This window comes from Mus musculus, chromosome 14, assembly GCF_000001635.26.
Source record: "Mus musculus strain C57BL/6J chromosome 14, GRCm38.p6 C57BL/6J".
In the NCBI taxonomy this organism is placed as follows: Eukaryota; Metazoa; Chordata; class Mammalia; order Rodentia; family Muridae; genus Mus; species Mus musculus.
The window spans coordinates 57,309,945-57,335,646 of NC_000080.6; the positions used below are offsets into that span (position 1 = coordinate 57,309,945).

Genomic DNA, 25,702 nt, shown 5'->3' on the forward strand with positions numbered 1-25,702 from the left:
TATGCTGATCATCTTTGCCTAAACAAGGTGGGAAAGTCTTCTTGAAACTGTACAAGTAAATTCTGAAGTCTTTGGTTTAAGTGGTGTTCTTGTTTGATCTAACTCAAATGCAAAACAACTGATTAGAAACCAGTGGCTTTATACAAGCAAATGCCTTCCTCTGCAGTAGCCAGTGACTGTTTACAGAGGGGTGTGAATGTGTGTGTGTGTGTGTGTGTGTGTGTGTGTGTGTGTGCATTTGTCATCTGCCTATCACAGGAAAAGAGAATGTCACAGGCTCGGTGCCTGCCTAGGTGCTTTCAGTTAGTGTCCCCTTGACTCTAAGGTTACTTGTGCATTTTGTACATGATGGCGGCCATTTCTAGTCTATGTTCTTTTGGTTCTGCGCCTGTGCCTCTGATGATCCATTGTCTTTCTTTCCACTGTATCTCACAAAAGAGCAAACCATGGAGTGTGGACTGCATGTGTCTGGTGGGTGTCCAGTCAATCACCCCTTTTCTTCACACTGACCCATCTGGCACCTCCTCTCAACTGCTCTTCTTTGGAAGAAAAGTTTCTGTGCTCCCCACCCCAGCCCTGAGCCCCTCAGCCTTTCAAATACAGCCCTATGTACTGCATTGTGGAGGTCCAAACTGCAGGAGACCATTATTCCCACACAGCGGCATTTTCAATGCGCCATGCTGCTGTGTACCTAAGATCACACAGTTCTTCAGAGTAACGCTGATGATCCTCTAAAACATGGCTGGTGGGGCTTCACCATCCCCAGCATGTTCTGGATATCTGAAATGTTTTGAGCTCTGACACTGTGCTCAAAAATCTAAATTTTGGAGCTTTTCAGATTTGGGGGGGGGGTTACATTAAGACTGTTCAACTGGTAACAACTATGTAAATTCTGAAATACTCTTAGTCCCAAGCATTTTGGCTAAGGAATTCTGCTGTGGTTTGGATAGATGTCCTGTGAGGCTAGATAGACAGCTCAGCAGTTGAGAGCACTAGCTGCTCTTCCAGAGGACTCAGGTCTGATTCCCAGCACCCACATGAAGGTTCGCAACCACATGTAACTCCAGTTCTGGGGGACCTGACTCCTCCTCTGGCCTCTGCAGACACCAGACACACATGTAGTACATAGACACAGATTCAAACAATCACCCAAAACACATAAGTGAAGTATGTCAAATACATACTTATATATCAAATATATATATGCATATATAACATATATATTATATATGATATCAAAAAAAGAAAAAGAAAGCCACTAACTAGCTTGTGTGTTTGAACACTTGGTCCCCTCTTGCTGGTGCTGTTGTGGAAGGCTGCGGAACCATTATGTTTTCTCTCAGAGGAGAGAGTGGGTCACTGCATAATGGGCGTTGCAGTTCGTAGCTGATCCTGCCTCCAGCTCTTCTCTGCTTCCCTCCGCCTTGTTTTCTCTGCCATGATAGCTATCCCCTCAAGCCTAGAGCTAAAATGAACCCATCCTCCCCCATCCTCCCTTTATTTGCTTTCTGTCGGTTTGGCCAAATCAACAAGAAAAGTAGCTAACACAGGTGTCCAGTCTATATTCTCTAATCTTCCAACCTCCTCCTGCACCCCTGCCTCAGTGTGTGGGCTATCCCAGTGACGTCATCATGACCCCATCCCACATAGTCCTGCTTGCTCCTGCCCTATGGTCTTGGCTTATGAAATACCTCAGCTCCCAGCACAGTTCTCATTAACCTAGCCGGGCTGGCCCTGTTCCTCTGTGTAGCTTTTGGCTGGTAATGATACACGATAGGCCATCATATTTATCATGGCTGGAGCTAAATTAGCTTTCCCACCCAAACAGGCTGTCCTGGTTCTTCATGGTCGTGCTGAGTTCACGGTCAGGACTCCAGCATCATTCACAGACACGTTAACCTCAGAAAGACTCGCTGAGCCGTCCCTCACCCGCTAATGAGAGCCTGTGGCCCAGCTCACCACATAAGGTGCTTCCGGTGAAGAAATGTGTTTAGTCAGTTACAGTGGATGGTGAAAGGAGCATCAGGGAAAGATGATTTCAGCTCAGACACCCTAAATCAGAATTTTGACAGTGACACCCATCAGATCTGCATCTTATCAGATCTGATCCTACTGTGAATAACACAAAGCAAGTGACATATCTACAAACTCCTGCATGACATGTCTCTCTCTCTCTCTCTCTCTCTCTCTCTGTGTGTGTGTGTGTGTGTGTGTGTGTGTGTGTGTGTGCCTGTGCATGCACACATGTGTGCACACGTGCACATGCAAGCTTAAGCAGGTTTCTCTGTGTGTGGATGCACTTGTGCTATGGCCACATTTGGAGGTCAGAGGCCAACCTTGGGTGTCAGTCTTTGCCTTGTTTGAGAGAAGGTTCTGTGGCGTCATACATAGGGCGAACTGGTCCTTAGGCTTCAGGGTTCTCCTGTCTCTACCTTCCTATCTCCCTGTAGGAGTTCTGGGATTACAGAAGCACACACTACTATTCTTAGGGATTCAAACCCAGGCCCTGACGCTTGCAAAGCACACATCTTGTCTACCCAGCCGCACTTCCTGCCCCAGCCCGGCCCACGTGGACATTTAATGCAGCACTTCTGCTCTAATGACTGCTAACCCAGCAACTAGCCCAATACCACATGCTAAGTACCCGGAGGGTTAAAGCAGTAAATACAGTTTGTTTTATGCCATGACACCTTAGACTCACAGATAAAATTCCAAAGAATTTTGGATCCTATTCCTTTTCTTTAATGATGATATTGCATTATCCTAAATGTCTACAAAACCATCAAGTTGTACAATATTGACTAACAGATTGTGTGGTATGTGGATTATACCTCAATAAAGTGGTTTGAGATACTTGCAGATCCGGTGCAATTTATTGCCCCTAAAAAAGAATGAGATATGATCAGGTGCCAAACTTCCCACCCTCCCTGGGGCTGGAGTGCGACTTGGTACTTGCCTAGCATGTGATAGGACCTGGGTTTGATCTCCATGACCACAAAGGAACGAACAAACAACATACTCACAGGATGAGCCACAATGCACTGCTTCACATGAGCCAAGCCCGAGAACAGCTTGGAAGGCAGCAGACAAGAGCTGGAGCTGCTTAGGATAACCCGGTCATCCACAATGCGGTCCAGCTGGGCAAAGATCTTCTTTTTCAGTTCTAGGTTCTCTGGAACACACTCCTGAAAGGGACACATTTAGATGACTACTTCTGATCAAGACAACAGTTGGGCTGTGTTGGCTTTGTTCCTAAAATGAACCAATTTGGAAATGGTAGATCTAGGGACCCATAATCCCACCATAGAGTACCTTAAGAACAACTGAGGCAGGAGGCTTGCCTGGCTTTTCCCTGGCCTCCCTTTCTCCCCCTCCTAGAAGGCTATAAAACAGTTTTCTGCCTTTCCTAGAAGCAGGTCACAAGACCCTCTGCAGTAGGTATCCTGAGACACACAGGAGATATCTCAGCTTTGAGGTAAGGTATCTTAGCTTTGAAGGCAGGGACCCAGACAGGAAGAACCTGCCCAGAAAGCCTTGCTCATTCCCTAGTCTATAGCCACTGAAACAGAATCCCTTTGTCCACTCCTTTACCTGAACAAACATTCACTCTTCACCCAGCTGTGAAGCCACATGGGGTGTTTTGGATCCGACTTTTGACCAGTCCTAAGCCACATAAAACTTTATTAAGGTGCATGTGTGTTCTTAAAGGGCTCTATTTTGTTAATAGAACCTCAGCTAGAGACCTCATCAGAGGAGAGAAAAGATCACCCAGTGTCCCCTGCAGAGCACAGCAGGAGTGTAAGAGCTGAAGAGACTCCTGGCTAGGAAAGATAAATGCAGGGACTCTTGGTTTTTGATGGGTCTAAGAAGCTCTGTGGGAAGGCACTTGGGGGTGACCCCTATTCCACTTCCCAGAACCAGGGCTTCAGGGAACCTGCCAACTGAAAATTCTCATGAGGCAAAGTCAGGGAGCCCATCCTACAACAGAGCTCCCTCCTCCGGCACTTTCATGAACCTGAGTGCTTTCATCAGGGATACCTCCCCTATCCGCCCCCACCATCACATCCAGGATCTGAAGGGAAAAAAAAAAAAAAAAATCTCATCCTCCTACCAAGGAACGCACTGCAACTCCCCGGAGGCACCCAGGACCCATTTCTAATTGGGAGTCCTTCTGAAAAAGACCTTTGTTTCTAACAATTGCAAAGCCCTAATGGGGTAGGCAACTGGATAGAGAAGATAGAGGAGTGCATTTGGATTAATTACTGCCGATAACAACCACTCTGAAATTCTAATTACAGGACTGGGTGGGCCTGAGATGGCAATCAACAGCCCAGGCCGGCCACAGGTAAGGAGTGTTCCTGGGAACTTGGGTTGAGGAGGGCAGCCTGCTCCAGATGGAAGCAACCCAGCATGAGAAAGTGCCCTCCTGCACCTCTGGGGACCGCACTGAGGGTCACTCTTACCAAACCGGGTCCCTGTTCACCTGGGAGGCAAGGTACCCCCAACATCCCTTTATGACATTCACTTTCTCTTCACAATGGCCAAAGAGCCAACGATTGGAATCAACCAGATGTTCCTTAACTAGAAAAATCTCAAGCCCCTATCCCTGACCTGATACGGGTGGGACTGAGGTACCTGCAGTTTTCACAAGCATCCCGGAGATTCCTAAAGCTCAGAACCATTCTCAAGTTCAGCTCCAAAGAGCAATGTGACCTTTTTAAAGGAAAGAGTGGGTATGCCCCACATTTGGGATTCTACCAATGTCAGGATCCCCCCACCTCCTAGGTCAGTAGCATTTAACCTTCCTAACGCTGCAACCCTTTCATACAGCAACCCATGCTGTGGTGACCCCAACCATAAAATTATTTTGATTCTGTTATGAATCTTAATATAAATATCTGATATGCAGGATGTCTGTTTAGAACTGCTGTCCTAGCTGCTCACTGCCACCAACAGAGTCGTACTAGCATCTTGTTCACTTCTACAACGCTAATTGCCCAGCCAACTTCACTGGGACATTTCATTTATGTAACATTTAAGGGAATGAAAAGAACCCCAAAAGCCCAACTACAGAAACTCAGTGTCAAAGTGATATCAGAATAACTCCTCACAAATAAAAAATGTCAGCAAGCCTATAATCCCAGCATTTGGGACGTAGAGGCAGGAGGATCAAAATGGTCAAGGGTATTGTCTGCTGGAGAGTTTGAGATTGAACAGAGTCTCAGAAGAATATATAACTGACAGACAGATAGATAGATAGATAGATAGATAGATATACAGATACTCACAAGAAATAATAAACAAATAAAACAGAGGCTAGAGAGGTGGCTCCAAGGTCAATGACATTTGTTGCTCTTGCAGAGGACCTGGGCTCAGTTCCCAGCATCTACATGGTAGCTCATTGCCATCAGTAAGTCCAGTTCTGGGGCATTCAGTGCCCTCTTCTGGCTCCTGTGGGTACTAGGAACACACAGGTGCACAGATATGCACACAGCCAAAACACTCATCACAAAAAAATTAAAATTCTTAAAAAATATTCTTCTTAAAGTTTTATTCAAAAGGGAAGGGGTCCACACTGTGTGTGTGTTTAAACCTTTTAAAAGTATAATCGGGCCATATGAGCGTCACATCTCAAAGAGAACCAAAGAACAGAGTCATTTAAGAACTGTAAAGCCCATTGTGTTCTGTCCCCTTATCAAAAAAGGAAAAAGAGCCACAGTGGCTGGCCGTTCCCACTGAGTCCCTCCTGGATCACTTAAGTCTGTGAGGTTGGTTCAGTTTAAATGGAGCCTTGGAGTCAAGCCAGAGGTGAAGGCCGACTCAGAGATCCTGTGAGCCCCGAAAAGAATGGCCTCATTGTGCGCTGTCATGCAGATTCTCCTCTGAAATTCTATGCCTTTTCTCCAAATCGTTTGATCATGACAGAGGCAAGAAAACTTGAACCAGAGGAAACCCAAACCTGCTACAATTATGTAAGGGTTTCCAGTGGCCTGCTGGCTTGACATTTGGTTGCTCTTGCTGTGGTAGCCCAGTTGTGTGAGATGGATGGAGTCACAGACCTCAGGCTTCAAGCCATGTCAAACGCTGGGCTCAGCTCCCTGCTGTCCACAAAGGTAGCTCATTTTAGTCAGGACCTCAGACCCCAAAGGCTGCCGCCCTCCTTGCCCTGAAGGGTGTATAGATGGGTCAGATAGCTAAGGCAGAGGGGTGTGGCCACTCACTTGTCTCTCCTCCACACCCTCCTGCTTCTCCAGTCAGTCTGCCTTGGAGGGGTGCATTTCTATAAAAAGCTGCTTTGTGTGAAATACTTCAGTGGCTGCCATCACCACAGCAGGCAACCAGCTTGCCTCTGCCTAATTAAAGTCTGACCACATCTCCCTACAGAGCTGGTTTATATTGTTTGTTTGTTTGGATTTGCTTCGTTTTGAGGGAATGGGAATGAACGCCACATCTAACAAACGATCCGGTCACACACAACCAATACCGCAGGCGTGCCCAGATTTGGGCAGCAAAACCAAGCAATGAACACTTGGGAAGTAGATTATGACAAAACTTAATTGTTAATTAAGAATTCCTTTTTTTTTTTTTTTTTTTTTTGGTTTTTCGAGACAGGGTTTCTCTGTATAGCCCTGGCTGTCCTGGAACTCACTTTGTAGACCAGGCTGGCCTGGAACTCAGAAATCCGCCTGCCTCTGCCTCTCAAGTCCTGGGATTAAAGGCACGCACCACCACCAGCAGCAATTAAGAATTCTTAATGGCTGTCGAAATCAGCCTCCTTTTTTTTTTTTTTTTTTTTTTGGTCTGAGGCAGTAGTCAAGGCTGACCTCCCACTCGATATGTAACAAAGGCTGATGTGAAACTCTAGCAGCTCCTGACCTCCCACTTCCTCCCCTCCCCCTCCCCCTCAGGCTTATGCAGCATTAGGGATCTAATTCAGGGCCTGACAATTGAGTCACATCCCTGTCCAACTCTCACTAGCCTCCAGACCCAGACATTAGATGAGGCTAACCGTCAACACTGCTGCTTTTGCCCCTTCCCTTCTCAAACAGAGGAAACTGAATGATGGAGTTATGAGTATACTTTTTTTTAACTACAACGTTTATAAAAGTAAATGTCAGGCAAATGGCAGTGTCTGGTCGGCAGTTAAAGCTACCCGGATGGTTGAGAGCTTTCAGGGCTGTACTTGGGTGAATCTGCGCAGTGGCAGTCGGTCAGCTCACTGGGCTGGTTCCCAGAGAGGGCACAAGTACCTGCTTTTCAAGTCCTGCCTGCTGGCCACAGGACACGCAGTCCCACAGACGGTTGCCATGAAAGGCAAAGATGAGGTTTTGCTGAGTTTTGATTTTTTTTTAATGGCTCCCACCCCACCCTGCCTCACCCAGTCACCCCACACAATTTAAATAGCATCCTGTGACTCATGTAAAATATGTGGATGAAAACTTCAATGTGCTTTCCAAGAAAACCCACATATGACTGTAGTGCCTGAAGTATTTTACACACAACGTGGTTCTAGGAGCGGGTTTGACTGTGGAGGAAGCCGACTGGGAAGGCCAGGGAGACACTCTTGGGCTGGAGGGGAGCAGAATTCAGACAGCGCAGGCAGACTGTGAGGCCCTCTCACCTTGTCATCACCGCCTCTACTTTCTCCTCAGTGTCTTCCCCAAGAGCGCAGCCTTTACAAGCTATCATCAGGCTGCCACTCCTGAGGAGATAGACAGGAAAAGGGAGAGAGGAAGAGGAGGAGAGTCCTGCTCCGGAGGAAGTGGTGTCAAAAGGAAAAGATGTTCATTTTCAACACCAACCTCTCAGCCAAATGAATGGTACTCTGCCCAAACCAGGAGCTCATTTACCCCTGAACATCAAATTAAAGTGTTTTTGGTTGCTTGGTTTTGAGGGTATTAAAGGTGCTCACTCTGCTAGCCTAGAAGTTCCTGCAATGATCCAAAACAAACTACACCCAGAGATTTTCCCAAGGGAAACAGCAGAGCAGAGCCTCCTGGGCAGGCGGGAGGTGGGGGAGGGCAGCTGGGAGAGAGGGTGAGAGGTCAGTTCCCTGAGCTTAGGTGTTCTGCTTATAGAGATTAATGCTGTCTGTTCGAAAATGCAGTCCTGCCTCCGGTGACCTCACAGCACCTCAGAAACAAATGTGGTTCAGCGCCATCCCTCTGAGTACCTTCTCCCATCCTCATTCCAGGGATACTTCTGTACCTTTTATGAGATCATTTATTTAGAATTTAAATGCTTGACATGAAAAAAATAATAGAATAAAAACAGTTCACTTACATCCCTATGTCATCGCTCTAGGGTATTTCTAGTCTTTCCTAGGAGGAAGAGGTGATGTCAGTCTAAGTGCCATGTGCTAAGCCATTGTATGGATGGAGCTTCAAGGGAAGTGACATTCTTAAATACAAGTCACTGAGGTTTCTTTGTTCTTGTAGGGTGTTTTTTGGTTTGCGTTTATGGGTCTGTGTGTTTGTTTAGACAGGATCTCATGTGGCTCAGGCTAGCCTTGACTTTACCCTCTGTCTCCCTGTCCACCTCCCAAATGTTAGGAGTACATGTGTGAGTCACTATACTTGGTTACAAGTTGGTTAAACTTTCAACAACAAAAAAGAAAAAGAAAAAAAAAAAAAAAAAGCTGCCCAACCACAGTAGACCAGACCAGGATCTCACTCTGTAGCCCAGGCTGGTCCAGAATTCACTAGGTAGCCTAGGCAAACCCCATCTCTGCCTATGGCTGTACCACCATGCTACATTTTAAAGAAGACACTCTGCTATTTCCAATAAGTTAAAAATCCACTTTAAAGCCACAACATTTGTTTTATTTAATGGTGACAGCCAGATTCCATGCTTGCTTCTCTTCCTGATTCCTTATCTATCTGATCTGTTTTCCTCACCTATGCACTGAAGAGAAGAGCACACACACTGCTCTTGCTTGAGGCAACACTTCATGTGTCCCCGGCTGGCCTCACTGTGGAGCTGAAGATTACCTTACATTTCCCATTTTACAGGCACCCAGCACCAGGCCTGGTGCCTTGTGGCACTTGGCCTTCTGCAAGCTAAGCAGGTACTCACCATCCCCAGCCTGTTTGTGTTGTAACTTCATCTGGGATAGGATCTAGCTGGATAGCCATGACTGGCCTGGAATCTGGTTCTGGCCTGGCCACCTACTTTTGGAGATCCTCTTACCTCTGCCTCTCAGTGATGAGATGACACACACACACCACATCCCTCTCTCACCTCTGTAAAGAGAGAGTCCTAATTCTTCCTATTATGTACTGAATACTTGTTTCATTTTTTTTAATTGTTTTCTTTTTGAAAAAATGAAACCACACTGATTTTTCTTTAATGGTCTTATTTGGTGGTTTTGTTGGGTCAAAAATTTCTACTATGTACCAGACATGGAGGGAAACACACATAAACTCACCACTCGAGAGCCGGAGGCAATTGGATCAGAACTTTGATGCCATCCCGGGCTATGTGAGACTTGTTTTAAAACATAAAACAAGATTTGAAATGTCTAACACACATATAGACACTCTAACCCTCGATTTCCAGGGTAATTCTAGACTGTGTCAACACGAATAGTCAAACATGAGTGTTTGACCAGTCATGTGGTGTGTGCCTTAGAGCAGAGGCAGTCATGGAGTTCCCTTGAAAGTAGCAAGAACGTAGGGTAAAGACCCCATGTTGATGACCTGTGTCACAAGGTCCCATAGAACCAAGAGAGTCTAGCGTGTGGCTGTGTGTCGGGGTAGGATGTGTGTATTGTTTTTAGGCTATGGTTGTTGATCCACAACTCCTTATCCAAGGCTTACTGTAGAAACCGTAACGTTCTCCTGCCTTTATCTGGCCAGAAAGAAATTCTCTGAGCTTTCCTGACAGATAGGAGGTTATACCTCTCTTTCCAGGAGAGTGTTGCCCGTAAGGAAGGACTGCCAAGCAGCCTGCTGGGACACTTGCTTCCATAGCCCTTACTCACCAAGTCTCCCAGCAATTCAAAGGACAGGCTCAGATGACCTGCACCGATAAACAGGTGTGAAGCTGTGGAGGGTGCAAGCCAAGGGAGGGCCTTCTGTCCTTGCCCCATACCTCATCTGCAGCCTTTATGATAAGTTTTACAATAAACCAGGAAAGTCCTTTGTCTGCACCCTGTAATCTGATAGGACAAATTAATCGAACACGGTCATCCACTGGACTATAGGAGCCCTGATTTATAAGAAGTGCAGAGAAAGATCAGGCCTAGGGCCCTTCAGCTGTAAGTCACAGCAGGGAGAGGCAGAGGTAGGAAGTTGTCGGAATCCTGCCTGGACTACTAGTTCCAGGAGCAACACCTTGTCTCAAAAACAAACAAACAGAAGAAGAAAGAAACCAGGAACTTCTGGAAGGCTTGCAGGGGTGGGGAGCAGCCTTAGGGGTTCTGCCCACCATCTACAAGATTGGTCAGACTCTGATTCCAGACAGGTAGATAGAACTTTCTAGATCTGACTTAGACAGCACAGTACAGCTTGCTTTGTGAGGGGTAGGGGGACCACACCCACTTCTGGAGTCTGTGTTGACTGTAAGACCACAAAGAAAGTATCACCTTGTGACTGACACAAACCTCTGTTGAGGCGCAATCTTGATGCTTTATCATCTCCCATCAACAGAGGAGTGGAAAAGGAGATGCTTTGTATAAGTGCATATGTGTGTTCGTTTAGGTTCCAAGATAGCTATTAAAAATAAAAAAAGAAATATTCTATGACCCCAAAAACACGGGTAGACAGTTTCATTCCAGGGAGAGGGGGGGGGGAGGGAGGGAGGGAGGGAGGTAGGGAGAGACTGCCAAGTGGAAATAAATCTTTCTCCCATCAAACATGTGAAAACTTCTGATTCTAAAAATATGATGTGCTAGAAATTTAGTCCTCCCTCTTCAAATACTAGACGATTCTACACAAAACAAACCGCCCTTTTAAATGAAGTACTTCACTGTCAGAAAGTTAAGAAAATCATCAAGTTTTTAAAAAAAAAATCAGGGCGGTGTTAACGTACACCTTTAATCCCAACACTCAGGAGGCAGAGGCAGGCAGACCATGGACTAAAGCGCAAGATCCAGGGCAGTCGCGGATAGAAAGAAACCATGTCTCAAAAACCAAAACAAACAAACAAACAAACATCAAAGTGTCAGCATGGAAGCAGGTGCTGAGGCTGCAGGGTCAGGGGTCACTTCACTGTCTGGGTGAGGGTTGTTGCAAATCCCTTCTGGAAAGGCTGAAAAGATAAGGCACGTTTAAAAGCCATGGTTCAGTCATCAAGATCCAAGTCAGTGAGAGACCCTGCCTTCAAAAATAAGGAAGACAGATCCCACACAGGGTTGGTCTCTAACTCCACATGTTTATCATACACATGAACACACCTACACACGTGTACCTACAAACATATTGTACACATGTTAACACAAAATAAATAAGTGAATAGACAAATGAATGCATGAAATAGATTACGCCTTGCTGCAGGAAAAAAATAAAAATGGCAAGAGCCTGGGGTAGAGTCAAATGGTAGGGCACTTGCCTAGCATAAACAGAAGGACCTGAACTCAGCGTCTGGCACCAAAACACCAAAAATATTAGCAGACAAGCTGGATGTGGTGGGGCAGGCTTTCAATCACAGAACTTAGAAGGCTAAAGAGGGGGCTCATGAGTTCAAGGTCTCTATCTCAGGAACTGCTCACAAAATTTTATATATATATATATATATATATATATATATATATATATATATATATATATATATATACATATACATATATATATATATATATACATACATGTATGTATATATGTGTGTGTGTGTGTGTGTGTGTATAAAACACTAGGGTTGTTCCCTAGGAATAATAGTGACAAGAGACAGACCAGTGTCCCTAAGAACTGAAGGTAAACCTCAACTTAGCCCCAGCTCCAAGTACATTAGGGAAACAGACCAGTGTCCCTAAAAAATGAAAGTGAGCCTCAACTCAGCCCCAGCTCCAAGTATGTTAGGAAACCTGCTTGTAGCCCCTCTGTCTTCTAAGAACAAGTCTCTAGAGACAGAGCATTATCCAGAGCCTTGCCTTTTATACTGGTGCTGTCTCACAATTAAACAAAAAAAAGAACATGAATACTAGAGACTCCTTGGCTAAAAAGCAAGTGAAACCAGAAACAGGGCCAAATGGCATTCAGAGAAGGTATTCTCAGATGTGTACTTTGACATAACAATAAGTAATACATTTAATAAAGTCAAAGGTTTTGAACATTCTCATAATAAAGAATCAAGTGGAAACTCAACAGCTGAAAAATACAATTAACTTCAATTAACCCAGAGGACGGCACTTCAAAGCAGATCAGACTTAGCTGAAGACATGAAGACACATCAGGATAAAATATCCAAGCTGAAGACTGCAGAGTACAGAAAAAAGCAGGGCAGATGCATAGAAGTGCTAAGAGATGCTCATACACAGGAAGGTGCACCCAGAAGAGGAGCAGGAAAGACTGTGGATGGGTGGGGAGGGCATAGGAGGAGGGTGGGTAACTTCCGAGCCCGATTGAAGAAGTTGTTTTATGTGTTTGCTTGAGTTCCTAAGGATCTATTTGGAAGGATTTTTCTGTAAGGGGGGAGATGAATGTGCACATGCAGACGTCAACCTCCACTTTGGTTTTCGAGACAGCATCTCTCCCTGGGACCCGGGACTCGCTGATTAACCTGGGCTTCCTTAGCCAGCAAGCCCCAAGAGTCATCCTGTCTCCCCCGTGTCCTCTACCCAGGTCTAGGGTTACAGTGTCCTGGGGATTGAACTTGGATTCTCATGTTTTCAATGCAGTCACTTCCAGAACTGAGCCATCTCTTCATCCCTTTTTAAAGACTGTTGTTTACGGTCCAGATAGCCTGGCACACTAAGCATGAACAAACAAACAAACAAAACAAAACAAAAAAACTGTCTCAAACATGGTAGAAGGCAAGGTCTAACAACTTGAGGTTGTCTTCTGACTTCTACACATGTGCTGTAAGCACATGAATACACACACACACACACACACACACACACAATCAAACATTACATTACACACATACATCACATACACTGACATAAAGTCTTTGGGGTTTTTTAATTATTTTAAGAATGAATTAATTAAAGTCCTATACTTGGGAGATGGCTTCTTTGTAAAACACGTTTGCCTTGCGAATATGAGGACTAATGAATCTAATCCCCAGATACATGTAAGACTATGGGACACGGTGGGGTGCACGTGATATCCCAGTACTGGGAAGGGAGAGAAAAAAGGTTCCTGGGGCTCATGGGGCAGCTTGGCTAAGCCTAGGGAGCCACAGACCAATGCACTCATACTTTTTCAAAGAGCGATACCTAAACTTTCAGTCTAGGAAAAGAGAGTTCCCTTCCCAATGGAGATGTAGAAAGTTTCTGTAGCATTAACTACCACCAAATCAGAGATTCTCCTTCATGTCACATTTGCCCAGGGAAGAGAACTGAGTAGCATACTTAGCCACCATCTGGAATACAATTAGCCAATGCTTCAGGTAAACAGAGTTACAATCTTTTTGATTAATAATACTACAGAAAAATAAAACTTTTGAAGTAGTGAGTCTTGGTCTTAAATAACAAAGAACCAAGAGAGGGGCACTTAAGTGCCAGGATTGTCAGAGTCTCTGCTGCTGGTCTAGTTAGTTCTCTGATGTCTACTACAGTTTTGGGGGGGTGGGTTCCCTCAATGAAGAGCAAACCCTCTTCTTTCAAAAACAAAATGCATGACTGAAGAATAAATGGGGGGGGGGTGTCTTGTCCCCCTAACCAGTCTACTTTAAGACTGAAAAACAATTCTACTGAAAACCCTGGGCTTAAAAGACTGCATTTAGCCGGGAACTGACTGCATCGAACACCCACGGTCCTCATTAGAGAGGCTGAGGTAAGAGAACCCACTGAGCACAGGGGTCCAGGGGTATAGTATGTTATGTTGCCACACAGTATTTGGCAACCTTATGGTTACCTCTCAGGAATGGGGACCATGGGTTATCCATTCTGATCAGTAGTGGGAAGGTACCTAGGGACAGCCACTACAGTGTCTGGACAATACAACCAGATCTTGTCATAAAAAAAAAAATAGCCATTGTCACTGTCATTGTATAGTCTGCATCTTGTGTGCAACTTATGATATAATTTTCTATATTCACTTTGAGAAGTTATTTAGCTCAAGATCTCTAAGAAGCAAGCCCAAAGATGGGACCAATCAAGAGTTAGCACATAACATCTCTGCATATGCCAATGTAAGGAACAGACCTCCATCGGCAGCTAGAACATTCTACTCTGCTTTGCAATAACTTTTGGTGCTGAGAATAAATACACAAGGTTACTCCTGGCCGTGGGACAGAGTGACGGAAAACCCTGCAGTGTAGGAGACTTTCTAACCTACGTACAACTGCTCACTCTCAGCGGCTAGGCTATCGGCTCCTCAGTATGACCATCCACAGGAAAGTAGGGAGACTGTTGGCCTTCCTGCTTGGATGAGAGTGGCATGAATAGCCAACAGAAACAAACAGGAACAACTGAGGTTTTCTGTGACATCAAGTGTCTCCTGGAATGTGACATGAATATGTTTTTGTCTCACTGATAAGTCTAAAAGCAGGAGCCCTGAGATTCCCATTAGTGAGCTAAGTGAGGGGAAACAGGAATGAAAACCCTGATTCCTGGAGGAGGATTGAGAAGGCATGTTGCCCACCTCAGAAAGAGCCGGGAGCCCTGAAGAGCCTTGGAAGCCCCAGGGACACAAGACCTGAGACAATGGCTAAGCCACAATTTTGCCCAGACCTGAAGGGTCTGAAGCCATGAGTTAGAGAAGAGGACTTTGGGGAGGAGAACATGGACCCAGACCTTCATGGAGGACATGCGAAGGGAGGACAGAGAGATGAGAGTAGAGTACACATGGAGAGGAAATCTTATGGAAACTTCTAGGCAACTAGCCCTCATCTTAAGCATATGGTAGTACTGACAGGAATAGAAACCTTCAGTGCATCTAGGGCAACCATAGAAACTCCAAACCTTACATTTTACCCAACTTCTAGCTGTATTAACTCAAATCCCCATAGTAAAAGCCTAGCAAAAGGAAAAATGTGCTTAGACTTCTAGCCTCCAAAACTGTGAGCTGAGCAAATCCCTTTCCTTACCTCCCCGGGGGTCTAGTGGATAGGGTAGATATCTTTTCTCTCTCTTTTTTTTAAAGATTTATTTGTATTTTATATATGTGAGTACACTGTCACTCTCTTCAGACAGAGCAGAAGAGGGCATCAGATCTCATTACAGATGGTTGTGAGCCACCATTGGTTGCTGGGAATTGAACTCAGGAACTCTGGAAGAGCAGTCAGTGCTCTTAACCACTGAACCATCTCTCCAGTCCCGAAATATCTTTTCTTTATGAAGTCTCCAACCTGAGGTTATTTTGTTACAGCAAAGGAAACAAGTGCAAGACTGTCTGGTATAAACATGAAAGTAAGTTAAAGGAGCTATGTTAATATTTGAGAAGCAGACCTCAGGACAAAGAATAGCAAACAAGAAAGCAGACAAGGAAGAGCAAACACCCTGGAAAGTTGATTGCAATGTTGCAAGAAGATTCAGGAATCCTAAGCCGTGATGCCTCTCACAACAAAGCATGGGATGGGAGAACAAGGAGAGAGCACAGAAGATTTTAGGACAGTGGGAAGACTCTGTTTGATACCATAGTTACAGACACAGCTCAGTGTGCTCTTGTCCAAGCCCACTGAATAGAAGCCACCAAGAGTGAACCCCACCTTGAACTGTCAACGTGTTTCAGTGTGGTTTACCAATTGAGTTCACTGGTGTGGGTACTGAAAGGGAGGAGGAGGCAGCTGGGTGGTAGGATGATAACCAGGGAAATCATTATACCTCCTTCATTTTACTATCAAGCTAACACTTTTCTCAAGTAAGAATAAATAAAGAATTGCCGGGCGTGGTGGCGCACACCTTTAATCCCAGCACTCAGGAGGCAGAGGCAGGCGGATCTCTGAGTTCGAGGCCAGCCTGGTCTACAGAGTGAGTTCCAGGACAGCCAGGGCTACACAGAGAAACCCTGTCTCGAAAAAAAGAAAAAGAAAAAAAAAAACCAAAAAAGAATAAATAAAGATATTAGACAACATATTTTGGATATTAAAAACTAATTTCTTTATAAAGTTAAAAATAGATATGTGAAATAAGAACTAAGATCTAAAAAGAGAAGTAAGCAAATTCCTAGCTGCCATTATAGACCTCAGTAGTTATTTCTTAGGACAAGCACACAGAAAGAGCAATATTGTTATAGCAGCTGTTGGTCGGTTGAATCAGCCAACTTGATCTGCTTAACTATTCATAGGCCACTCCTCCATCAGGAGAGACTACACTTTCTTCCCAAGTGCACATATGGACAAGTCACAAAGATGGAGCATATTCCGGCCATGAACTAAAGATGTCATCCAGGCATGCTCTTGCATTAAAACCAAATTAAGATAGAAATTTACAACAGAAAAATAATTGGGAAATATCCAAATATCTAGAAATTAATTAATAATCCAGAGTGAAATTACAGTTATCATGGAAAATTGCAATTGTTTTGTTGAGACAAAGTCTCACTCTGTATCCCAAACTAGCCTTGGACTCACTATATAACTATATATAGCTTAGGCTAGCCAGACTGGAAATTAGAACATTTTTAATTTGACTAAAATGAAAACAATACATAAAATAATTGGTTTCAATGAAAGCAGAGTTGAAAGGGCAGTTTATAGTCTTACACGTGCATGGTGAGAAAGAAGAAAAATTATTAAATTATTTTGGTTCCTTTGGTCCCTTTGACTTCTCTTTTTGTAAGCTAAAATTTCTCTGTTTGCTTGTTTATTTATTTTGCAGTGTTGGGATAGAGCCTGGAATGCTAGGAACACATGGCCACTGAAGTGCAGGCCAGCCTTGGAGTTTTTCAGACCAGGTTTTGCTGTGTAGTTCAGGCTGTGTTCCCATCTGTGCCTCTCCAGCTCAATTTATTTTTTTTAATTGATACACAAAAACACAAAAATTGAAGCTGGGGAGACGGCTCAGTGGGTGAGAGCTTGCTACGCAAACATCAGATTTTTATTAAAACGCAAGACCGTCCCTGAAGAGACCCGAAGAGAAGAACTGGGCCTGTGCTGCATGCCTGTGATCCCTGCGCTTGGGAGGTAGAGACAGGGGGACCAGGAGTTCAAGGCCATACTTGGCTACATAACAAGTTCGAGGCCAGCTTAGACTGCATGACTCCCTATCTAAAACAAGCAGGAAAGCAAGATTTCAGCAAACTAATTCCTGAAAGTGACACACAAAGTTGGGCATGTCTGTTGTGGGCTACAGAGCATGCTCACATGCCTGAGTTCAATCCTGGCATCGAGAAATCTTTCCAACCATACAAAAACTATAAACAGACAAGATAGGTCAAACTGCAGTACACAACATTCTGAAGTCTACACATCTCAAAACACTGCATAATACCCCACAAATACATACCATTTGTATGGGGGAGGTGTTGCACTCATGTGGCTGTATAGGCTCACAGGCCAGAAAGGATATTATGTGTCTTCCTCAGTTGCTCTCAGCCTGATTCCCTCAGGTACAGTCTCTCACTGAACCTGAAGCTTGCCAACTGGCACTAGGCTGGCTGGCCACCAGTGCACTCCCGGGATCTACCTGTCTCTGGCTCCAATAGGGTTAAAGGGTGCACAGCCACGCACAGACCTTTACATAGGGGTTGGGGATTCAAACCCAAGTTCTCATGTTTGTATAGTAAGCTCTCTTACCCACTGAGCCATCTCCCTAGCCTCAATTTTTGTGTTTTTATGTATCAATTTAAAAAATAAATAAATAAATTGAGCTGGAGAGGCACAGATGGGAACACTGCAAGTTTGAGACCAGCCTGAGCTACACAGCAAAACCCTGTCTCAAAAACTCCGAGGCTGGCCTGCACTTCAGTGGCCATGTGTTCCTAGCATTCCAGGCTCTATCCCAACACTGCAAAATAAATAAACAAACAAACAGAGAAATTTTAGCTTACAAAAAGAGAAGTCAAAGGGACCAAAGGAGCCAAAAATCATTCTGAGAAATTACAAAGTTCAATAATACACACTCCGATTTTCAAACGCTAGGTTTACAGGCCTGCACCACCACGCTTGGTTTATGTGGTGCTGGGCTCAAACCCAATGCTTCCTGTATGCTAGACAAGAAGTCACCAGCCACTACATCCCTGCCCAGATATGTTCTTTTAGTCCACTGAGGTTTTGGGTTTTTTTTGTTTTGTTCTGTTTTTTGGGGTTTTGGGGTTTGTTTTTTGTGTTGTTTTTGTTGTTTTTGTTGTTGTTTGGTTTGGTTTTCTTCAAGACAGAGTTTATCTGTGTAGCCCTGGCTGTCTTGGAACTCACTCTGTAGACCAGGCTGGCTTCAAATTCAAAAATTCGCCTGCCTCCCAAGTGCTTGGATTAAAGGCATGCACCACTGCCTGGCCAGTGAGGGTTTTTTTTTTTAATGCGTTATTTGTAGGCCAGAAGATGGTAGTGGATCTGGACTTACAGGTTGTAAGCTACCTGACATGGGTGCTAGGGGATAAACTCAATTCTCTGCTAAAGTAGGAAGTACTTTTAACCACTGAACCATCTCTCCAGTCCCAAAGCCTATGAGTTTTATAACTAACTCACTTGTGTGTGTAGATGCAGGAGCATATCAGGGCCTGCGTTTGTGGGGGCCAGAATGTCAGATGTCAGTCCTCAGGTACTATCCACCTTGGTTTTGCTTTTTGGTTTGTTTGTTTGCTTGCTTGCTTGCTTGCTTGCTTGCTTTTTCCAGACAGGGTCTAGAGTTTGCCAAGTAGAATGGCCTGGCTGGCTACAGTAGAGTCCCAGGGGTCTACCTATCTCTACATTGCAGCCATGGCTGGAATTTTTTAAGTGGATTCTGGTGATCAGACTGAGGTCCTTATGTGTAAGTGTGTGACAAGCTTTCTGCTGGCCTCACTGTCTTCCCAGAACTATATCTCACTCTAAAAGAAAAAGATGTATTCATTTTTATTTTATATGTCTGGATGTTTTGTCTGCTTGTATGTCTGTGCACCACATGCATGGTTGGTGCCCACAGAAGCCAAAAGAGGGTATCACATCCCCTGAAACAGGAGTTACAGACAATTGTAAGCTACCATGTAGATGCTAAGAATCAAATCCAGGTCCTCTGAAAGAGCAGCCAATGCTCTTAACCACTGAGCCATCTTTCCAGACTCCTATACCTCATTTTTGAGACCTACTTCAAATCATAGGACCTCTTGCCTGCCTGCTTCTCTCCCTCCCTCTCCTTTCCTTCATTACAGGGTCTCACTATGTATCCCATGATAATCTTGGACTCATAGTAATCCTCTAGAGCAAGCTTCATTTCTGTTCTCTAGTATGGACCGGTGCTTAGGAACCATTGCCCCGACTAAATAAAGGGATTTGCCAGGAACTCTCCCCCCAAAGGATGTACCCGGCAGGGCCCTTACACACAGCCATGCTCACACCTCCATAGTACCAAGGGCTGTGAAAGAGATACTCAGTTCGTGAGAGCCAGAGGGAGTGCCACAGTAAGAAGTCTGCGTTGTGTCCTACCGATAGGGAAAAAAAAAAGGATAGGAGAATTTTAGATGAAGGAGAGCCAATCAGAATAACCCTCAGGAAATCTAAATCAATGGCAGAAGAGACAAACGAGAGATGAGTCTAAAATGAACTCAGGAAGTCGGGTGGACGGTGGGGGGTCTGGAGCTGAGGACCTGTGCCAGGCATCTGGCTCAGTGGGTTGGCAGAGAGTGGCTTGGCAGACATCTCCAGGCTAAGGATACAAATGACGGCCTTGGAGTAGGTGGACGCCGGGATGCGCTTCCAGCGCTCACACGGTAAACGCAATGATCCAGTCTGCAGCGTGAGAGCCAGGCAACAAAATAAACGAGGGCAGGTTTGAGCACTGTCCTAAGGGACGTTCTGGAACCCTCCCAACCTCTTAGGCAGACAAGATTTTCAGTGATTTTGCCAGTGTGAATATCTCCTTGGCAGCTTCCATCACCAAGGAAGCCATTACATACCAGCACAAGCCATTTAGCAGCCTACACTTAGGATAATAATCAAGCAGTCACCCACTCTTCGCCATATTCTCAAAGACAACACAGGCTTGGTCTGCTCAGCCTTGTCTGGGCCTGTGGCTATGCAAGGCTCATAGCACACGGGAGCCTCCAGTCTAGCAGTTCATTTAATCCTGGTCAACCACAGGGCAGGTAACCAGGTTTACCCCTTCCTAAGGCAGTGGGTAAATGGTGGTGTTTTCTAATACCTGCAGGAATGTGCCTTCCCACCGCCTTCAGACTCACATATCAGTCAATGGTGACGACATGGCACCCAAGTGTGAAAAAGCAGAGAAATGTTGGCGTATGTTATTATCACTAATATTTCCAAGCATTTCGAAGGATACTCGGTACACAGCAAGCACTTTATATGCCGTTTCATTTAATCCTCAGAGTAAAGTGGGGGAGATGTCTTAGTGGGTACAGTGCCCACCGCACAAGCATGAGGACCTGAGAGTGTATACCCAGCACGCATGTAAAAGCTGAGTGTGGTCACGTGCATCTGTAACCCCAGCTCAGGGCCTTGGAGCCACAGGGACAGGCAGCCCCTGGAACTCATCAGTCAGCTGATAAAGTCCATGTCCAGTGAGAGGCCCAGTCTCAACAACTAAGGTGGGCACAGTGTCAACTCTGGCTGTCTCTCACACACGCAGGCAAGCATACCCACATATGCACAGACATACGCATGCACAAGATGTGCATGACACGGACAGACGCACAAAAACAAGTAAGCAGATGTCAGAGTAACCTTGTTACAGTTTGGATTTGAAATGACCCCCATCGGCCCATGTGATAGTGCCTTAGTCCCCAGCCTATGACACTAGTGGGAGATGGAACCTTTAGGAGATAGACCCTAGGGAAAGATCACTGCTCCCCACAGGGGAAGGAGCACCATTTTAAAGGGAACCATATGATAGGTCCATTCTTCTTCCTCCTTCCCTCCTGGCTACCGTGCGTTCCCTCATCACCAGCCCAAGAGACCAGTGACAGCATGATACAGCCTGTTTTCTCCACATTTTAGAAATGAGGAACATCCATGCATTCATGGAGCTAAGTCACAAACAGTAGTAGGACTTGGAGCCAGGTCTGTCCAGCCCACCGGCTTTGAGCAAACAGGACAACCAAACTCGGGTTCCCATCCCTGAGGCCAGCTCTTAGTCACGCACGCATCGCTCATGATTGCCAGAGACAGCTGTGTGGGAAGCCTCTTTTAAAGACCAAGCCTGTCTGTTATCACTTCAAACGCGGGATGTGTTCACTACAAAGAATTTAGGCAAGTCTCACTCGACTCCTCTCAAATAAAAAAATTGTAAAAAAAAAAAAAAAAAAAAAGTGGGATTTTTGTGGGGGAGGGGGAGACGACAGATCAGCGCACACACAAGCCTGTGTTGGAGATGGGACTTTCCAGTCACTACTGCCTGAACATGTACGCCATGTGCAGTTATCGAGAGCTCAGGGCGCTTGACTTGACTTAGGAAAAAGAGTGAATGAGGTTCTCTTTGTATCATTCTGGTGGGAGTCAACTGGTATCAACTCAATCTCTCTCTCTCTCTCTCTCTCTCTCTCTCTCTCTCCCCCTCCCCCTTTCTCTCTCCCTCCCTCCCCCTTTCCCTCTCCCTCCTTCCTTCTCTCCCTCTCCCTCCTTTCTTCTCTCCCTCCATCTCTGTCTTTCTTTGTATGTCTGTATTTCTCTCTGTATGTCTGTGCCTGTCTGTCTCTCTTCACCCTTCCCTTCTTCCTTCTCTCTCTCCCTCCATCTCTGTATGTCTGTATCTGTCTCTTTCTTTCCTTCTTCCTTCTCTTCTTCCCTCTTCCCCTCTCTGTCTCTGTCTCTGTCTCTCTCTCTCTCTCCCTCTCCTTCTCGCTCTCTGTGCCTATCTCTGCCTCTCTTCATCTTCTCTTCTTCCTTCTCTTCCTCCCCTCAACCCCTTCTTATTTTTTTTGTTGAGTCAGAATCTTGCTGTGGAGCATGGCTGGCCTGGAACCTGCTATGTCTCCCAGGCAAGCCTCAAACTCATGTCAACCCTCTTGCCTCCTCGGCACTGGAGTGCAGGAGTACATAGTCACATCCGGCTAGTAAATCTGTCCTGTAAAAACTTTCTTTCAGCCTCCAGCAGGCTGGAGACATTTTAGCATCCCTCCTCTGAGTCAGGTGTTACACTGACCTCATGCCCCATTGTTTCCCAGAGAAGCTACGGAGCTTTAGACAGATCTTTAGAGGTCATTGTGACCTTGCTAAAACCACCTCCTGCCATCTCCTTAAACAGAGACAGGTGGCTCCTGTCTTTATTTTTAGTGTGAGCCACAGATATGCAGATTAAGTCCATGCTTATCATGTCACACCTGAAAAACAAAACAAAATCTAACAAACCAAGCAAGAGCATGTGGATAGATTTCTTCACTGTGGTTGGAAAATTATGTCGAATGACACTTTTTGGACAGTATAATAGCATGAGTTGACACAAGACAACGTGAGCTGGATATACAAAAGTCCTCCAAGCCAGATACATTAACACGGAGCATGCAAGCCGAAACAAACATAGTCATGTGGCCACCAGGAGGCCACACACAGCTGTGTGGGACACCACTGTATCTAAAGGCAAGCAAGTAAGAAAACGTAACACCCATCAAGCGGGGATTGCATAATCTACAACACTGTCATGCCAACTGACTTTCGAATGAACAAAAGGGGGTTGATGTGCCGGTAAGAACAGACTGCAAAGAGTCTATGTAAAGAAGCAAAGTTCAAAAGCTACATGCAGCATGTCACATTTAAATCAAACTTAAATATGTACGAGTATTAAAGTATAATCAGGAAGGGCATCCATCAAGTTTGTACTGATGGCTGCCTTCAAGGGGGCAGGAGGGGGAATGATACTGAAGAGGGCCCACTGAGCACTTCTGCTAAGAAATAAAGGAGTCAGACTATGATGGTGCACATGGCTTTAATCCTAACACTCAGGGAGGCAGAGGCAGGTGGATCTCTGAGTTGGAGGCCAGCCTGGTCTTCAGTGTGAGTTCCAGGACAGCCAGGTCTACATAGAAGAAAGAAATATAGGGAAATGCATGAGCTAAGCACACCCACTGGTCTGTCATGTCAAGGTGACAGCGAACGGAAGTGAGGTCACTCGCCACGCTTTTCTGTTTTTAATTTCTCACGGTTGATGAACGGATTGTTATTAGGGAGTATTAAATGTCTAAAACCACATCCTTTTCATATCAAATTGATATTTCTTTTTCCTGGTTTAGCTGTGGCTTCAAAAAGGCTTCAAGAGGAGGTTTGCAGTGCCTTTTCTGAGTTAATAGAGATTTCCTCTACCCCTCTGTGCTAGCCTCTTACAGGACTGTGTTAGCCTAGAAAGGGCACAAACCGGTAAGTCAGAGCAAAACACCAAAAGACATAAAACACCTTCACATAGTCTACAGAACATGCCTGTGACCAGGGTGGGCAGAGATAACCAGCAGGACAGCCCTGTTCCTCACCTGCCCTCAGGATCACTACTGCCAGTACTGCCAGGGGCATTTTTCCAAGCCTTATCATTTGTCGCATGTGTTGCAAGTAAAAAAACAAAAAGCAAAAGCAAACAAACAAACAAACAAAAAAACAGTAACATGTAGGTTATTGACCAACGAGGCTCACATTCCAGCCCTAGCACTACTGAAGCTGAAGCAAGAGATCAGGCCTGCCTGGGCTGCCCAGCAAGACCTTGTCTTACAAAACAAAACAGTGATGTAACGGAGAGACAGAGAAGGGATCTGCAACTTGGTCTCTGCATTTTCTAAGTCAGTCCAGATGAACCTACTTCCTTCTGGAGAACTGAAAAACACACTGCTGCAGTAAGATCCCCGAGCTGTCTCTTCTCTGAAACACCCCCCCACCCCCCCACCCCGTCCCTATCCCCATCTCCATCCCCCTCCCCACACCCATAACACCCAACTTGTTTTTTTGTTTTGGGTTCGTTTGGTTTTTTATTTTGGGGGGAGTGGCAGGGGTGTATTTGTTGGTTGGTTGGTTGGTTGGTTGGTTGGTTGGTTGGTTGGTTGGTTTTTGGGTTTGTTTTGGTTTTTTTGTCGTCACCCCCCCCCTCCCCACACACACACACAAGCTTCCCCGGAACTCTGTGTAATTCAGGCTGCTCTTAAGCTGTTGGTAAGCCTCCTCTTTAGGCTACAATTATAGCCATGAGCCACCACACTAGCTCTACTCACCTCTTAAAAATTACTGTGTGTGTGTGTATGTGTGTGTGTGTGTGTGTGTGTCTGAGCGAGAGAGACAGAGACAGAGAGACTATGCCACAGTGTACCAGTATAGAACCAGAGGACAGAGGACAACTTTCAGAAGTCAGCTCTCTCCCTCCTCCACACGGGTCCCAGGAATGAGACTGAGGTTGCCAGGCTTCATGACAGTGACTATTCTCACAGAGTGTTCTCCTTCTGAAAAACACTTAGGCTGTTTTTAGTTTTCAACATTATAAACACTGCAGTGATAAACACTAGAATGGAAACTTTTGTGCAAACGGGGACTGCTTCTAAAGGGCCCAAACCTAGACCTGAAATTACAGAATATACTCACTTAGAACAAACAAGCAAGATGACATGCCAAAGAAAGAGTATGATGAAGACTTACCCTTGGTACCTATAAATGTGACCCTATTTAGACACAGGGCTTCTGTGGATGGAACCAAGTTAAGATGAGGTCTTCTGAGGGCCTATGGGACCCCGGGTTAGAGAGGACTCTAAATCCACTGTCTTATGTTTTCATAAGAAGACGGGGGAAGGGTGGGAGAGACATGCAGAGTGCCAGGAGCAGGACATGTGAAGACAGAGGCATAGGTTGGAGCAGGAGAGCTGTCTGCCTGTGGACACCAAGGCTGACTCCAGAGAAGAAGATGGGAAGGGGCAGGCGTGGTGCTGCTCACAGCCTGCAGAGGGAGCAGCTGCTGGTGCCAATAGGGCCCTTTCAGAACTGAAAAACCCCATTTCCAATGTTTTAAATCACAAGTTGCCGATGATTTATCATGGTGACCCTAAGGCACTAAAGCTCTCTAGTTTCGCACATCACTACTAAGAACATGGGGGCATACCCTCTCCGAGGCTGCCTTAACAATCTTTGAATTTTACCAATTGGATAGAGAGAAATGCTTCCGACTGTCATGGACTTGAGTTCTTGTATCGTGTGTGTCAATCAGTTATCAAAGCATCAGGCCATCTCAACAACTGCACTCCTAGGATCTTAGGTGCTTCGTAGCAGCTCTTTATGTGTTAGCTTTCTGTTTTTGTTTTTGTTTTGTTTTTGAGACAAGATCTCTCTGTGTACCCCTGGCTGTCTTGGAGGTCGCTATGGAGACTAGGCTAGCCTTGAACTCACAGAGATCCTCCTGCCTTTGCCTCTCAAGTGCTGGGAGTAAAGGCATGTACCACCATGCCCAGCTGTATTACCTCTTCTGAAATGTGTTTTGCTATCTATTATAAATGGTCTCCTAAAATTCCCATTTACTGTCTGGTGTCTGAAAAGTTTAATCTGATGA

At 45.3% G+C, this 25,702-nt stretch overlaps 1 protein-coding gene and 1 non-coding gene across 2 annotated transcripts in view; both read right to left on the reverse strand.

Moving 5' to 3' along the window:
* The window catches only part of Cryl1 (crystallin, lambda 1), a 123,450-nt gene that overhangs the window by 34,911 nt on the left and 62,837 nt on the right, over window positions 1-25,702 (reverse strand). Inside the window, exon 4 of the mRNA NM_030004.3 lies at window positions 3,024-3,185. Coding sequence (NP_084280.2) covers window positions 3,024-3,185 — 162 coding nt within the window. The remainder of the gene's footprint in view (window positions 1-3,023; window positions 3,186-25,702) is intronic.
* Window positions 23,422-23,541, reverse strand: Gm23593. Its single transcript, XR_003951309.1, has one exon. It is a non-coding gene; the product is annotated as a small nucleolar RNA SNORA26 (small nucleolar RNA).